We start from the raw sequence: 17,986 nt of genomic DNA on the forward strand, positions 1-17,986 counted from the left end.
CAACTGTTTTAGTAGAAATTGCATTTTTCATAGATAAAAATGCAACTGTTTGGTTAAAAATTTAACAACTTTGTTAAAAAGTAATCTTTTCGGTTGAAAATTCAACTATTTCATGGAAAATTTAATTCTTTAAAATGCATCTTTTAGTGTTCAAAATGCAACTCTTTCTTTGAAAATTTGTTTTTTTTTAATTAAAACATTCAACAATTCTATTGAAAATTCATCCTTTAGGTTGAAAATTCAACAATTTCGTAGAAAAATTACTTGTTTAAAATGCAGATTTTCATGTTTGTTAGTAAAATTTTCATCTTTCTTCGATAAAAATGCAACTGTTTTATTAAATTTTGAACAATATTGTTAAAAAATTATCTTTTTGGGTTGAAAATTAAATTATTTCCTAGAAAACTGTCTTTTAATTTAAAACTTTTATTTTGGGGCTAAAAAGTCAATTATAATCTTTTTGAATGCAAATTCAACTATTTTTTTGTTGAAAATTTGTTCTTTTTTATATGAAAATGCACCTTTTTTAGTAGAAACGTTATCTTTTTTCGGATAAAAATGCAACTGTGTGGTTGAAAATTCAACAATTTTGTCAAAATGTCATTCATTTGACAGAAAATTCAACCAGTTTTTTGCTTAATTTGATCTTTTGCTTTAAAAATTCACCTGCTTCATTATAAATTTCAGTCTTTCCTGGATAAAAATGCAGCTAATTGATTGAAAATTACTCTCCTTTGTTCAAAATTGAACTATTTTGTTGAAAACTGATCTTTTTTTAAATGAAAATTCAACTGCGTAGGTAAAATTTGAACTACTTTGATGAAATTTTCGTTTTTCTTTTGAATGAATCTCTTTGAATCTCTTTGATTGAAAATTGAGATCTTTTGTTGAAAAATTAATTTTTCCTGCTGTAAATTCCATTTTAGCACCGTAAATTCGATTTAAACTTAAAGTTTCAACAATTTAGGTGAATTTTTCCCCTATTTTTTTTAAATCTTTATTTGTTGAAAATTCTTTTCTTTTTAAATTTTTTTTTTTAATGAAATTTCATCGTTTTTTTATTGAAATATCTAATATCTAATTAATATAAGAAACGAACCTCGCAAATATGACAAGGACTGCTATTAATTCCAAATTCCCTCGCATCAGGAAAATATTTCCGGAGAATTTCCCAGACTTCTCCTGGAACAATTTTCCTTGAAGAATCGGGAGTGCGAAGACGATTGTGTTCACAAAGCAGGTCTTCATTGAAATTTAAAATATCGTCTTCTTCGTCCTCCTCCTCATTCGATTTATCTTCCTGTCCATTTTGAAGATTTGAGTGCTGCTCAGTATTGAATTTCTCGTTCAGATCTTCGTTGAATTGTTCCAGGGCGAGCCTTCGCCAGCATTTCAAAGATTCCGCCCCCACAATGTAACATTCGTCTGACCTTGAAATAAAAAAAATACACAGTTGTGTAATTAGGGGATAAAATATAGGGACCAACCGGTACTTTTTTCATGCCCATAGGCTACTTTTTCGCGCTATAACAGTAAAAAATTGAGGATAAATTCAAAAGATTTCAAAGCAATTAAATTGATGCAAACTCCTTTAAAAAAAAAAAAAACAAGAATCCAACGACCAAATTTAGACTATAACGAATAAAACACAAACAAAGAACTCCTAATGTAATCTGAAAAAAATGGAAAAAAAATTTTCGGACAAAAATAAAAAAAGAAAGAAAAATGAGAAGGCAGCCAACCACATCCCCTTCCTTCTTTCGTCTTTTTTACTTTTATTATCATCAAATTACAATAAAAATAGCATTCAAAATAAAAATAAAAAAAGATTACAATAGGAGTTTTTTGTTTGTGTTTTGTTCGTTGGGGTCCAAATTTGGTTGTCGGATTCTTGTTTTTTTTTAACAGGAGTTTGCATCAATTTAATTTGTTGGACGCTAAATGGGATTTTTAATTTGAATTTTGATCTAACTTAATTTCTTCAATTTTGAAAGAAATTTAAGAACGAACCGGGAAAATAATTTTTAAATCAAGAAAATTCCATTGATTTCTGTAAAATTGGAATGGATTTAGATGAAATAAAAATTCAAGGTGAATTTCAAAAAATTCAAATAAATTGAAAACAGTTTAAAAATTTGAAAAAAAAACTTCATTGAGTTCAGTAACTTTGAAATGAGTTTACAAACAAATTCAAAAGAATTTAATGAAATGCCTAGGAATTCTAAATGAGGTCAATTGAGGGTAAATTCCAAAAAATAATTACAAATCTCTTCAAATTTTTGAAACATTACTAATTTAGAACCAAAAAAGTGACGAATGACTCACGGTGTGTCTGAACGAACTTTAAATGGGGGCAAGAGAGGTCTCATATTATTTTTGGGTTTCGTTCTAAAATGTTTCAGAAACAATTTCCAAAAAAAAATTAAAATCATTCTTACAGACACTTTTTATTTTGGCTTTTTTTAATGTCAATTTTTCATTCTTTCTAATATAAATCTTTTATAATAAGTGTATTTTTACACAATTTTTAATGCAATATTATATTATTGTACACGTACAGTCTTTATTAAATTATTGGAAAAATTATCATTACTTTCTTTAACCTTGCATTTTTATTTTTTGCATATATATTTGTAACAAATACAAATACAAGATTAAAAAGAATAATAAATATAATTTTTGTACTTTAAACATAACTTATTTCGAAAATAAATAAAATAATAAATAAGTTATGTTTAAAGTACAAAAATCATATTAATTATTCTTTTTAATATAAATATTGTAAAATAAGCGCATTTTTATACAAATTTATATACGTTGGTACATTAATAATTATATAAAAAAAAAACTTATTATTCAAGATTTATATTAATCCTCATCACTTACATGGGGTCAGGATGACCCCAACATCGACTTCAGCCTCAAATTTAAATTGGATTTTGAGAATTTTGTTATACATCTCAAAATAATTTTCATTAAAAAAAAAAAAACACTCAGAATCTAATTTCTATGTATTAAATAGCGTCTGTGAATTTTGTCAAGTTGAAACCATGTATACAATCAACATGACAACATTTCAAGTCAGCTGGGGTCAATTTGACCCCATGTAAGTAATATGTCATTTTTTAGAAGTACAAGTGATGAGGGTTAAAAAGAATAATAAATATAATTTTTGTACTTTAAACATAACTTATTTCGAAAATAAATTTTTTTTTCAAATTACTTTAGAAAATCATATTAAAACAATAACAAATAAAAAACGGCTCTAGAAATTATTTTAATTTGTCTTGGAAATTGTTTCTGAAGCATTCTAGAAAGAACCCCAAAAATAATATAAGACCTCTCTTGTCATCCCCATTTAAATTTCATTCAGGCTCACCCTGGACCACAAACAAATTTAAAGCAATTCAAATAAATTTGAAATAATTATAAAAATCGAACAAATTCCATTGATTTCAGTAAAAGTTGAATGAATTTAATGAAATTTAAGGGAAACAAGCAAAATTCGATAAAATTCATAAAAATCGAGGTGAATTTAAAAAAATTCTAATGAATTGAAAAAAGTTTAAAAATTTGAAGAAAAAAACTTCATTGAGTGCAGTAGCTTTGAAATGAGCTTCGAAAACTTCAAAAGAATTTGATGAAATGCCTAGGAATTCTAGGTGAGGTCAAAATACTTTAGGATCAATTAAATAAAAATGTTTAAAAATTCAAAACAATTACTTGAATTAAGTTAAAGTGAATTAATTTAGAAGAATTCAAGCGAATTAAAAAAAGCCACGATAATTCCAAAGAATTTAAAAGAATTCAGGGTAAATTCCAAAAAAATAATTGCAAATCTCTTCAAATTTTTGAAACATTACAAATTCAGAACGAAAAAAGTGACTAATGACTACAAACCAATTTAAAGCAATTCAAGTAAAATCTAAATAATTTTAAAAATCAAACAAATTACATTCATTTCAGTAAAAAAAATGAATGAATTTAGTGGAATTTAAAGGAAACGAGAATTCGATAAAATTCATGAAAATTCAAGGTGAATTCAAAAAAATCAAATGAATTTAAAACAATTAAAAAATATTTTGAAAATGCATTGAATTAGGTTTAAAATTAGTTCAGAAAAATTAAAGAGAATTCAACAGAATTCAATTAAATGCCTACGAATTTAAGGTAACTTTTAAAGACTTCAACGTGAATTAAACAAAATCTTTGTTAAAATCCATTGAAATAAGTAGAATTGAGTGCATTTTTTAAAATCTTTTAAGATACTCCAAAATATTTCAGTCTTCGAAATCCCTTTAAATTATGAAAATAAACAAACAAAAATCTGGGAATCTTTTAAAGCTTTCCAAAATATTTCAAATCCTTTGATATCTTTTCAAACCCCTTGAAACTTTTTAAATCCTTTAAAAACGACTGGAAATCTTTTACAATACCCTCGCATATTCAAAATCCTTTAAAAGTCCATTAAATTACTGAAATCAATTAATAATTTCTTTGCAATATATAAACGTAACCTAAAATATTTAAAAACCGTTAAAATCTTTTAAAATCTATTTGAATTTTTTCAAGCCCTGGAAAATTCCAAGGTATTTGAAAAATATCTTAAAGTTTATAAAATCCTTTGATCATTTTATTAATGGACACTTAGGATAAATAAATAAAAACTTTTAAAAATAAAAAAAAATGCATTGAATCAAGTAGAACTGAGTAAATGCAGAAAAATTCAAGTGAATTAAAAAAATCAAAAGAATTCAGGATAAATAACTATGAATTCAGGGTGAATTCCAAAAAATAATTTAAAATCTCTTTAACCCTTAGAAAGCCTACAAAATACCTCATTTCTCGTGAATAAATTATTTTAAATCCACTAAAATATGATAAAATCCCGTGAAATTCTATAAAAATATCTCCTGAAATCATGGAAAAATTATTATAATACTTTAAAATCTCTTAAAATAATTGAAATCCTCGAAAATATTATAAAATCCGATTAAATCTCTAAAAATAAACATAACTTAAAACCTAATAGGTACTGCAAAATCGATCTGTATCCTCTGAAATTCTAGAAAACTCTATCTTCTTAAATATTTCAAGCGCTTTGAAATTCCTTAAAATTAATTAATAATTACTTGGAATCTTTTATAATTCCCTAAAATATTTCAAATTAAAAGCTTTTGAAAATGCCTTAGAAGTTTTTAAAATACCCTAAAATCTTTTTAAAAATTCCTTCAAATTATTGAAATCTATTAAAAATATTCCTTCAAAAATTAAAAACCAAAAGTTCCGCCTCATCAATTCAACAAAAAAGGTTTTTAAAACACGCACCTGATCCAACTTAATAATAAGCATGTTAAAAATAAACAATGTCCCTCCTACAATTCAGAAAAAAAATTAAAAACAAACATGTCTTTCCTTCGAAATCAATAAATAATATTAAAAGATTTCTCTTTTTCAATTCAGAAAAAAATGGCAAATAAACAATTTCACGCATTCATTTTAAGATCTTATTTCGCTATTTTTAAAGGATTTTTTCCACTTACTTTAATTTTTATTTGTTTTTATAGAATTATTTAATTCTAAAATAATATTTTCTACCAAAAAAGAAGACTCTTCAACAAAATATATGAATTCTTAACAAAAACTTTGAATTTCTAACTAAAGAAAAAACATAAAATTTCGACCAAAAAGTTGAATTTTAAATTAAAAAATATCAGTATTCAACTAAAAATGGAGTAGTTAAATTTAGAGTTACTAAAATTAATTTTCCACGAATGATAAGTTCTCAACTAAAATTATAACATTTCAACAGGAATAGATGAATTTTCAATTAAGAAAATTAATTTCGAACAAAGCCATAAATTTTTTACGAAATAGTTGAATTTTTAAATAAAAAATATCAAGATTTAACCAAAATTGAATTAGTAAAATATCCAGCTATAGTTATATTAAAATATTCAAATTTGGATGTACAAATAACAATTGGACACTTATTATTTGTGGAGAAAATTAGAGTAATTACAAGAGATATTCAGAAAAATTTTTAAAGATTCAAAATTGCAAATTTTAAACAAAAGATTCAGAGGCTTTTTAAGAGTTATGAAAGACTAAAAGATTAAATTATTTTCTTAAGATTCCTAGGGAAATTGAAAATGATTTTTCATTTAGAAAAATTAGTTTAACAGAATATTTAAAAAGATTAACAAATATTTTAAAAATTGTCCAAAACGAGCCTGGCAAATTTGAAGAATAACTTGAAATCACTTAAAGTTTTAAATTAATTTTGAAACTTTACAAAGCTTTGAAATATCTTTTGCAATTACTCAATTTTTTCTACAAATAATAAGTGTCCAATTGTTGTTTATAAATTAAAACTCAACAGGTTTACTTACAAAATAAACATTTTTAAAATAGATCAATTAAAATTGTAATGTTAAAAGTTTAAAAGATCTTCGAAATTTTAACCATGCAAAGCTTTCTATGTAAACAATTTCAAATTAAATTGGTTAAAAATTGAATAATTTGAACTGAAAAAGTATTTTAAATTTGATAAATGCTTCTAATTACGAATATATTAGTAAGTAATGTTTAGGTTGAAAATAGTTTAAAAAGTTTCAATCGCACCTTTACACTTTTTTCAATGACTGATACTTTCGAATTGAAACAGTTACAATCTGGAAAATCTTAAATTTTGAATGGATTTAGAATCGTTTTGTCAAATCAAGTATTTTTCAGTTTTTAATACTCAAAGTACAGATCCATTTTAAAAATGATTTATTTATATTTACATTTAATAAAATCAAACTTTTTTTTATCAACATTTTTCAACTTTAAACGTTTTTAATTTTTAATTGTTTAAGTCTTCAAGGCTGCTCTTTAAAATTCCTCAAAGTAAAAATAAACACCTAAAAACAAAAATGGCAAATTTTTAATGTACAAGATTTTCGAATTACACATTGTAAATTGAGCGATATCATAATTAGAAAAGATATAAATTAAACTAATTACTTTTAAAAAATGTTGAAATCGAACTTACACAAATTTTTCTTCTGAAAAACTATTTTTTTGTTATTAAAAATTAATATTTCAGTTGAAAATTAATTAGTTTTGGTGTAAAATTTATGTATTTTGTTTAAATGTCCTTTTTTGGTACAAAATTAGTTTTATAAAGAAAATGGAACTATTTTTTTTTATTTTAAATAAAAATTTAATAATGTTGGTTCAAATTTTAAGTATTTTGTTAAAAATCCCTTTTCTTGGAATAAAAGTTGTTTTTTAAACTGAAAATTAAACTATTTATTTATTTTTTTCTAAATTTATTTTTTAAGTTACAAATTCATTTTTTCCAATGAAAATTTAACTATTTTAATTTTAAATACTTTTTTTCTGTTCAAAATTAATTTTTGAACTTGAGTATTATATTTAAAATATGTCGTTTTAGTTTAAATTCAAATTTTTTCTATTTAATATTAAAATTTTTGATGTAATATGAACTGTCTCATTTTTATTTGAAAATTCATATTTTCTGATTCAAAGTTATACTACTCGGTTGACAAGTAATTTTTGTGGTTATGGTTGAGAGTATTTAACTATTCTATTTTGGGCCGAATTGTTTTCTTATTTAGTTCAAAATTCACTTATTTTTTTAAAAATCGAACTAAATTGTTGAGAATTCAGTTGTTTTTTTTTTACCTTCAAATTTTGTTGCAAATCCAATTACTTTTAGTAGACATTTTTTTTAGTTAGAACTTCAAATATTTAATTGGAAATTTATGTGATTTGTTAAAAATGTGTCTTTTTAGTAGAAACTTTATCTTCTTGTTTGAAAACTCATAATTTCGGTTGAAAATTGAACTATTTTATTTTTGCTTGAAAATTAAAATATATCATTTTTGGTACAAAATTTATCTTTATTAATTGAAAATTCTACTATTTTGTTAGAAAAATAGATTATGCTATCAAAACACGTACTTCGAATTTTTTATATTACATTTTTTCTCTTTAAACTAAACGATTTACTCTATTACTTCATTTTACAAATTAACTATAAACTTTTATTAATAATTTGTATAAAAAAAAGCTAGTTTTATTTTATTCGGAATTAATTTTCTTTATAGAAAATTTCTATATTTTATTTTTGGCTGAAATGTTTTCTTTTTTAGTTCAAAATTCACGTTTTTTGTTACAAATTAAACAATATTGTTGAAAATTCCATTTTTTTATCTGAAAATTTTACTATTCCATTTTTGGTTAAAAATTTATTTTTTTATTTGAAAATATAACAATTTTGCTGTAAATTCAATTTCTTTGAGCAGATTTTTTTTTAGTTAAACTTCAAATAACTTATATTTTTGGTTGAAAATGAAATTATGCTATTTTTGGTACAAAATCGATCATTATTAGTTAAAAGTTCTACTATTTGATCAGAAAAATAGAAAATTTCATCAAAACACGTAGTTTGAATTTTTTATAAAATTTTTTCTCTTCCAACTGAATAACTCTATTCAACAAAAATTAACTATAAACTTTTATTAATATTTTTGTATAAAAAAAAGATATTTTTCATATATTAAATTAAAATTTTCGAAAAACTCGGACTCGAACTCCCCCATTCAGTAATATAAAGCTATTTTTACAAAACAAAGAATCATCGTTATTAAATTTTGTATTGCAATTTAAAATAAAAAAGCACACTTTCGACCAAAATTCCCTAAGATTTCCAGGTTTTTTTAGGTTTCCCAGGTAGGATAGATACCCTCTTTATTAGCAGACTATTATGAGAAAATAGTGTGAAAAATATTGTGAAAAAAATCTGTTAAGATTTCTAAGAGAGTTATCGAGTCTGATTTTTTCATTAGGTTTTCAATTTTTTGTAAATAAACAAATGATAAAAATAGGTTGAAAAAATGTTTTCTATGATTTTCCATAATTACACATTTTTTTCTAGTTATATTGTAGGAAGTTTGAATGGAAATTATATGATATTAAAAAAAATTCTCTTAATATTATAATTCTTTATATTATAAACAAATGTAATGAATAAGTTCAGTAACTTTATGATAATTTGAGCAAAATTCATAATTTGTTGATTAATCGTAAGATTTTTCAAAAACAAATTTAATAAATAAATACATTATTCGGGCATTTGTCGGAAGAAAAATTCGGTTTTTTCAATGCCAGTCTTTTCAGATGGAAAATTTATGAGAATTTCAATAACATTCATAATAAGCTGATAAATTTTATTATTTCTTTAAACAAATTTGATGAAAAAATGCATTAATCAGTCATTTGTCTACAGAAAAATTCGTTCTTTTTTTATGGCAACTTCTTTAAAAAGGATATCGAAAAAAAATGTGTTCATTGATAGATGACTGCGAATAATGCATTAGTGTGTTAAATTTGTTTTCAAAGATGATAAAATTTATCAACTCATCATGAATGTTGCCAAATTTATTATGAAGATCTAAATTAAAAGTCTGACATCGAAACAAAACAGAATTTTTTCGTCGATAAATGCCTCACTAATGTATAATATATAATAATAATACATTTGTTTATTAAATTCTTTTTAAAAATCATAAGATTAATTGACTAATTATAAATTTTGCTAAACTTTATCAAACATGTCGTAATTAAAAAAAATTTACATAGAAAAAATGAATATTTCTGTCGAAAAATGCCTAATTATTGCTTTGTGCATTAACCTTGTTTATAATGTAAACAATTATAATTATAAGAGAAATTTTATTATATAATATTGTTTTCATTCAAATCTCTTGCAATATTACTTGAAAACCCGTATATTTATGGAAAATCGTAGACAAAATTTTTTCAACAAATAATTTCTTTATAAATTTTTGTTTTTTAAATTGACTAATATTGGAATATCCTTAACTAATGTAACTCTATCCGACTAAAGCGATTTCAAAAATTTTTATGTTATTGACAAACACCGGGAATAATAACTCCCTCAGAAATCTTATTAGCTTTTTTCAAATTTTGCTGACCAAATCGGTGAATATTTGTGGGCTGTACGCTATTTTTAACCAAAAAAAGCCTTTTTTTCTCACTGCGCGGCCCTCCTTTAGGTACGGGACCAAAAACTTATTTTTATTTATTTATTTATTTATTTTTTTTGAAAATACATTAACATAATTGAGAATCTTTGAAATACTGTGAAATAGATGAATGAAAAAGTGTAATTTTTGATTTTCCATTATTTTTTTATGCTGTCAAAATTTGACTTCGATTTTTCAAGAAAATTAAAAAAGTTGTTATGATAATCTTATAGGGCGTTATTTGGCTTAAAATGTTGATTTTCGTATGTTTTTTGGAATTTTGTAAATGCTGATGATGAGAATACAAAAATATGTCATAATTTCATGTCATAAGTTACTGAAATTTTTAGCGATTAGTAACCTTTTTTCTACCTTAAATTGCCCTTAAATCAATGAAAAAAGAACGTAATTTCGCAGAAGGAAAAAAAAACTTACGTGGTTTTTAAAGCACGAATCAATTCCCCCACTTCCTTGACGTCCTTTTCCAGTCCGGCTTTAAACCTTTGAGCAGTGCATTTGCGTTCAACGCAAGGGCGGCAAAGCGAGGATTCGTCGAGTCGAACATCGCCTCCGTAATTGTCATAAAGAATATTAGCGACATCCTTCGGAAAACATTTCGCTTTATTAACCTTCGCCGGGTCCATATTTCCGTGACAACATTGGAGGGACGAAACATCAATTGGAGAAACTAACGTTGACGAAGAACCTAGCCATTTTGTAATCCAATCCGTCGGAATCCACGTGTGTTCATGAAATGATGTTCTATCGTGAAAAGAGTTGTAGATATCGATCACCAATTGCCGTTTCACGTTTTGATCACCTACGACTTTTCGCTGCAAATTTAATCAAAAGTCGAAAATTCATGCGAAAAGGCTGTTTCTTCAAAAATTTATTGCAGAGAAAACATACTTGAAACAAAAAATACTGATGGTATCCCTCCACAAAATAAAATAATAATTCTTTTTATTTCAATATTCCCCCGGTTATATGGAAAAAATTCTGATTGACGATATTCAAAACAGAAATATTTTACAGAAAAATGTTATATGTACAATTTTTCAACAAAACAAAAAAAAATCGAACTCTATTGGGTACCGACATGACCTTGATAATAACCGAATATGACAGGCAGCGCCCGCGGTGGCTTAAACCTGAAATTCCTAGGGGATTGAAATTTGACATTTACACAAGTTAGCACGGTAGCATTGCTTTTAAATATCATAAATAAATAGATTATTGCTTTGAAAACGTATGTAACATTTTTCAAAACGGAAGTAAATAATAGAGGAAACTTTCTTGCAAAAAGATTGAGTGAAAAAATTGTCTTTTCATTCCAGCTAAACGCGTTCTAGTTTCTTTGCTGGTTATGAATATAACCATAAAACTTGCCGGTAGCATGTCAACAAGCGGATTGATGATGTATTTTTTAATTAGAACAGGATTTTAAGCTATAAATCATTCTATCGATTTTCATCCTGAAACATTGAATAAGGGAAAAAGTTTGGCAGTAATTCATGTGGTAAGGGTACAGAAGTGAAAGTAAAGGAATAAGCTAAATTCAGTGCAGCGTTAATAGACTAGTGTCTGTTATCCTCCCCATTACGACGTTAAATTACAGGTGTTTATTAAATAACAAATATATAGTAATACAAAGAGAAGCATTAGAGAGATTTAAAATGATAAACTTCCTAACATTTTTATTTATGTTAAAAATATTTATAAATTATAAATGAGATACGGGACACTCACTTTGGAAAATTCAAATAGATAATGATATGTAGGTTTGCTTAAAATTTTCATTTGATAAGTATTGCTATTTTGTAAATTTACTATCATAGATACTATGTATTTTTAGGGTTTCAGTAAATATTTACTCTAACTTTATGAACTTAAAAATCAAAATGTGCCACAGAGGCTTAGGACATGAAAATACCAACCGCATTTTTATCCGGAATTGTGTAATTTGTACACTAGAGTATCTCTATGTTTAAAATAGAGCAAATTAAGAATATGCTTAATCTTGATTTATTAATTTTCAATTATTTCATCAAACTGAATTTTGTTTAAATAATTTTTTTCTCAATTTTTAAAATTAATAATTATCAATATTTCTTCAGTAAAATATTGACAAACATTGGTTAATTAATGTTTCATTGTTTAAAGAAATTTCATTTATTCAAAAAAACTTTTTTCTAAAATAAAATTTTTTTACAAAAATATTACTGTATTATCGTTAAGAGAGAAAAATTCATTCTCAATAATTCACCAATCATTAAAGTAATAAATTATTACTTATTTTCAACAACTTTAAATTTGTTTAAACAATATTTTTTCACAAAATATACTTCATGAAATACAAAATAAAATATACTCCATAAATATTATGGGATAATTAAACTTTCTAACCTCAAAATCTCACAACTAGCATTACGTTTACAAAAATAATAAATCGTATAAATATAATATTACTGCCTTAATTAACACCATAATTTTTCCAGATATCTTAGTATTTCTTTTTTCAAAAACAAAAGTAGTGAAATACTTCATGTGATATTTGTAATCCGATAGGAGATCTGTCATTAACATGAGAAATTCAAAACGCAACTCCGAACAAACCGTTTAATAAACTCGAGCAAAAGTTTTTTCCCCAAACTCAAGATTTTATCAGCTTTCCTACAGGCACTCCCGTTATCTGATAATTAAACTCTTATTGTTAGTATAAATTTATTTATTTTCAATCGTATGTAAACAAGTGGAATACATCCCTAAGAAATTGCCACTTTTTGGTTACAGATGGCGCCAGGCCGTTTCCGTGGCCGTACCCAACTGAGAATAGAGTTCTGACCCGTTTATATTACTTTGAGAACGGTAAGGAGAATGAGAATATTACCGAGAAATAAATTCTCTGAGAATTTATGAGAATCTCAGAATTTATTTTTAATAATAGAAAATTGCATTTTTTTGTTAACTTGTCGGTTGAAAATTCAACTCTTTTTTTTGGAAGTTTGTCTTTTTTATTTTAAATTTTATCTGCTTTAACAGAAATTCAATCTTTTTTTTATACAAAAATGCAACTGTTTGGTCAGAAATTTAGCTATTATACTATTTACTTGAAAAATTAACTATATCGTAGAAAATTTACTTTTTGTTTAAAATTTATATTTTGGTGTTGAAGAATGAACTGATACATTTTCTGGATGAAAGTTCCACTTATAAAAAAAACTTTGTTTTTTATTGCAAATTCATCTGTTTTAGTATAAAATTGATCTTTTTTGGACAAAAATGCAACTATTTGGTTCATTTTCATCATTTTTTTTCGTAGAAACTTATTTTTTTTGTTACAAAAATTCCATTTTTGATTTAACTGAGTTAACTGGAATCTTTTTTGAATAAAAACTCAACTTTTTTGTAATTAAAAATTCTTCTGCTTTAAGATAAATTTCATATTTTTTGACAAAAATGCAACTATTTGCTAGAAAATTCAACAATTTTGTTAAAAAGTCATCCTTTTTGGTTAGAAACCTGTCTTTTTAGATTCAGAATTCAATTGTTTTGATAGAAAATTAGTTATTGTTAAAAAATTCATAGTTCGATCGTGAAAACTCGACTAAAATCTCTCTCATCAGAAAATTCAACTATTTTTTTGAAAATTTATCTTTTCGATTTAAAACTTCATCTGTTATAGAAGAAATTTCATTTTTTGTATGAAAATGCATCTTTTTGGTTAAAAATCGTTCTTCTTTGCTTGATAATTCAACTAATTTGTCTAAAACATTTGGTTGAATCGCTTTGTTAAGAAATACCTTTTTTTGTTAAAGATTTATATTTTAAGTAGAAAAGTTATCTCGTTGATTAAAAGTTTAGTGACCTTGTTATAAATTAATCTTTTTTAATTGGAAATTCGACTACTTGGCGCAAAGTTAAACTACATTGTGAAATTTTTTTATTGAAGGTTTATGTCTGGTTAAAAATTAAACTGTTAAATTGAAAACACTTCTTTTTTTGTTGTTTAGAATTCATTTTTTAAGATTGATATTTTTTAGTTAAAAATTCGTGTTTTTTTTTGTATAAAATTTTTTTTAGTTTGAAATTTCCTTTTTTTGCGTAAAAATGCACGAGTTTCGTGTAAAATTAATTTTTTGTTGAGAATAATATTTTTTGTTTGAAAATTGAATTTTTATAAAGAGAATTTGTCTTCTGGTGTGAAGGTTCAATAATTTATTTTTGTTTTTAAAATTCTTTTCTTTTGTTGTATAAACTTCATTCTTTTTTTATTAACATATAAACTATGACACTTTTTTGTTGGTAATTTGTCTTTTTAGGTTGACTATTTAACTATTATGTTAAAAATTCAATTATTTTGTTGAAAATTCCAGTATTTTAATAAAAAGTTCTCTTTTAAAGTAGAAAACATTTTTTTTTTTGTTTGAAACAAATTAATGCATTTGAAAATTTTTAATTTGTATATGAAACACTGTAATTCCTGAATATGTCTGAGTTAGAAAATAATTTATATTCGACTGCTGATATAACCTGGTCAATAAAAATATTCTGTCATATTCTCGGTTATACAACCTGAACTTAAATTCTCGGGAATTTAAGAACTCTAACTGGGAATGGCTGCGATACGCCATCTGGTGACAAAAATTTGAACCAGAATGAATAGGCACGATTTTAAAGATGCATTTTAATTTGTGCATACAAGTTTTTTAACCATTTTTTTGTGCAGAGTTTAAAGTATTTATTAAATAAAAAAAAAAAAATCTTCATGGGAAACAATGTGTTTTAGATGGAATTTACATATTATACAGTGAAAACCCCCACTTTTTGACAGAAATATTTTTCTAAAAAAAAAAAAACACTAATTATTGTTCGCTTTATTGTGATTTTTAAAAGATTATAAACTTATATAGACTTCTTTTAAAGCAAAAATGAACTCAAAGTAAATTTTTATTAATTTATACATGAAATATTTACTATTTAAAAATCTGATCTAAAAGTTAGGTTAGAATTCGTATTTAAATTCCAGTCGTCTATTATTCGTAATTCTTGGCAGAATATGGATACAATTTGTTCCTACATACATTAATTAAAGTTTATTTATGCTTGCAATGCATTAAAACTCACTTTGAATAATGAAATAATTGCTTTTTTTTAAAACCTATTTCACATAAATGTGTTTTTTCACTGTATAGAATGGCACAGATTAAAATACTGCTTTTTTTTTAAATTCATCTTGAATTTTTATGAATTTCATCGAATTCTTCTCGTTTATCTCTAAATTCATTCCAAGTTCACGAAAAGTAATGGAATTTCGATTTTTTGTAAATTTTCCAATTCATTTAAATTTTTTTGAATTTAACTTGAATTGTTTTGTAATCATTAGTCACTTTTTTGGTTAGAAGTTAGGAAGTTTTTAAAGATTTGACTTTTTTTTAGTTCACCCTTAGTTCTTTTAAATTCTTTGGAATTTTTTAGTTTACATGAATTCTTCTAAATTTACTCAATTCTATTTAGATCAATCGAGTTTTTGCATTTTTAAAAGTTTTTATATAATTGATCCTAAATTTTGTTAACGTCACCTTGAATTCTTAGGAATTTCATCAAATTCTATAAACTTTTCTTCATATTTTTAAATTGTTATCAATTTATTTAAATTCACCTAGAATCTTTATGGATTTTATAGAACTCATCTCGTTTACCTCTAATTTCCTCTAAATTCATTCGAAGTTTACGGAAATATATGGAATTTTTTTATTAAAAAAAATTTCCAATTGATTTGAATATTTTAAAATTTAATTCCAATTGTTTTGTAGTTTTTAGTCACTTCTTTGGTTAGAAAATAGTAAGGTTTTAAAGATTTGAAGTTTTTTGTGGAATTCATCTTCAATTTTTTTAACTTCTTTGGAATTTTTTAATTTACCTGAATTCTTCTAAATTTACTAAATTCCATGATCAAACAAATAATTAAACTTTTAAGCAAAAGCGACGAATTTTCAATAGAATAGTTCAATTTTTAACCTAAAAGAATAAGTTCTTACCCCGAATGGTGAAATTTTCAACAAAAAAGATGACTTTTTACCAAAATAATTGAATTTTCAAGAAAATAATAAAATTTTCTCCAAAAAATAAATTATCAAATGAAAAATCCATTTTAAAAAATGTCCAAAACATAGTTTAAATTTCAACTAAAATTAAAAATCTTTACAAATAAAGGAATTTTAAACAATGAGGCTAACTTTAAAACAAGTAGTTGAATTTTTCATATAAAAAGGTCATAAATTATATCTAATCAATCGATTTTTTGAATTTTCTAAAGTTTTTATTTAATTGATCCTAAATTCATTCCAAGTTCACGAAAATTAATTAAATTTTGATTTTTTGTAAATTTTCCAATTTGAATTCTTTTGAATTCAACTTGAATTATTTTGAATTCAACTTGAATTATTTTGTAGTCTTTAGTCACTTCTTTGGTTAGAAATTAGCATGGTTTTAAAGGCTTCAAGAGATTAGTTTTTTTTTAATTCACCCTGAATTATTTTTAATTTTTGGAATTCTCTTGAATTCTTTTCTAATAACTTGAATTCTTTTAAATTTACTCAATTCTATTTAATTTGATGGATTAAAACTTTTTTTAATTGTATTAATAAATTTACTAATTAAAAATCTGATCTGAAAGTTAGGTTTTTCAATTTAAAGTCATAAAAAATAAACATAAAATTAAACAATTCAAAGTGGAACTCTTGAATTAAAAATTTTTTAAATTGAAGTTTAAAAGTGTTTCAATTAAAAATGTATTAATTATAAATATGCTCAATAATTTACACGTATAAACTGAAAGGTACTTCAATTCAAGAATCAATCAATGAACTTAACAAAATTTAAAATTATATTATTAAGTTATTTTAGGCTAGAAACATTAAAAAAAATTTCATTTAATTTTTTGTCAACTAGAAGTTATTTTACATTTTTTCAAATTCAAAATTATTTTTGAAATTTTTTCAGGACTTCTAAGTCATTTTTAAAATTACTTAAATTTGCCCTACAAATTCTAGAAAATCCTGCGAATTTAAACAAATTTTCTTCAAACTTGAATTTATAAATAAGCCACAACCTAAAAAACAAAATTAGATTTTTCCAGATTTCAAATAAAAAATTGAAAAGCTTGTTAAGAATTGTGAAAGGCTCCAAAGCAATAAAAAGTTTCTTAATATTCCTAGGAAAATTGAAAATGATTTTTCATTTAGAAAAATTATTTTAAATTCAATTTTAAAATATGTTTAAAAGTTCTGAAAAAAATTTTCACACACTTCGTTTAAATTACTTCAAATAATTTCAAGTTGTAAATTAATTTTAAATCATTTTGAAACTTTTAAGTATCTTTTAAAATTATTCAAATTTTTTCAAAAACAAGGTTTAAATTATTACTTTTTACGTAAAAATTTAACAATTTCGCTTACAAAATAAACATTTTTTAAGTAGAAAAATAAAAATTGTGACGTTAAAAGTTTAAAAGTTCTTTGAAATTTTAAAGATTCAAAGCTTTCTATATAAAACAATTTAATTTCAAATTGTTTACTTTTAATTATTTGGTTTCAATTTACTCGTCTTAAACAGTGAAATATTGGTACATATTAAATACTTATTCTTTTTCTAAATTACAAAATTTCCAATTAAATGGATTAAAAAGTGAAGAATTTAGACTGAAACAAAGTTTTTTATTTAATAATAGCCTTTAATTACGAATATCATATTATTAAGTTGTTTTGAAGTTGAAAATAGTTTATAAAGTTTCAATTGCACATTTACATTTTTTTAATAAATAAGACTTTTTAATTGAAACAGTAACAATCTGGAAATTCTTAAACTTTGAACGAATTTAGAATCGTTTCATCAAATCAATTATTATTCAGTTTTTAATGCTTAAA

At 23.9% G+C, this 17,986-nt stretch overlaps 1 protein-coding gene across 4 annotated transcripts in view; it reads right to left on the reverse strand.

Moving 5' to 3' along the window:
* LOC117167768 (ubiquitin carboxyl-terminal hydrolase 48-like) overlaps positions 1-17,986 on the reverse strand; it is a 311,237-nt gene that overhangs the window by 253,107 nt on the left and 40,144 nt on the right. For all 4 annotated transcript variants that reach the window (XM_033352943.1, XM_033352951.1, XM_033352936.1 and 1 more), the window contains 2 exons: positions 10,494-10,891; positions 1,100-1,430 (listed from right to left, as the gene is read on the reverse strand). In XM_033352943.1, the coding sequence (XP_033208834.1) occupies positions 1,100-1,430; positions 10,494-10,891 (729 nt within the window). The remainder of the gene's footprint in view (positions 1-1,099; positions 1,431-10,493; positions 10,892-17,986) is intronic.

Source organism: Belonocnema kinseyi, chromosome 1 (genome assembly GCF_010883055.1).
Source record: "Belonocnema kinseyi isolate 2016_QV_RU_SX_M_011 chromosome 1, B_treatae_v1, whole genome shotgun sequence".
Lineage (NCBI taxonomy): Eukaryota > Metazoa > Arthropoda > Insecta > Hymenoptera > Cynipidae > Belonocnema > Belonocnema kinseyi.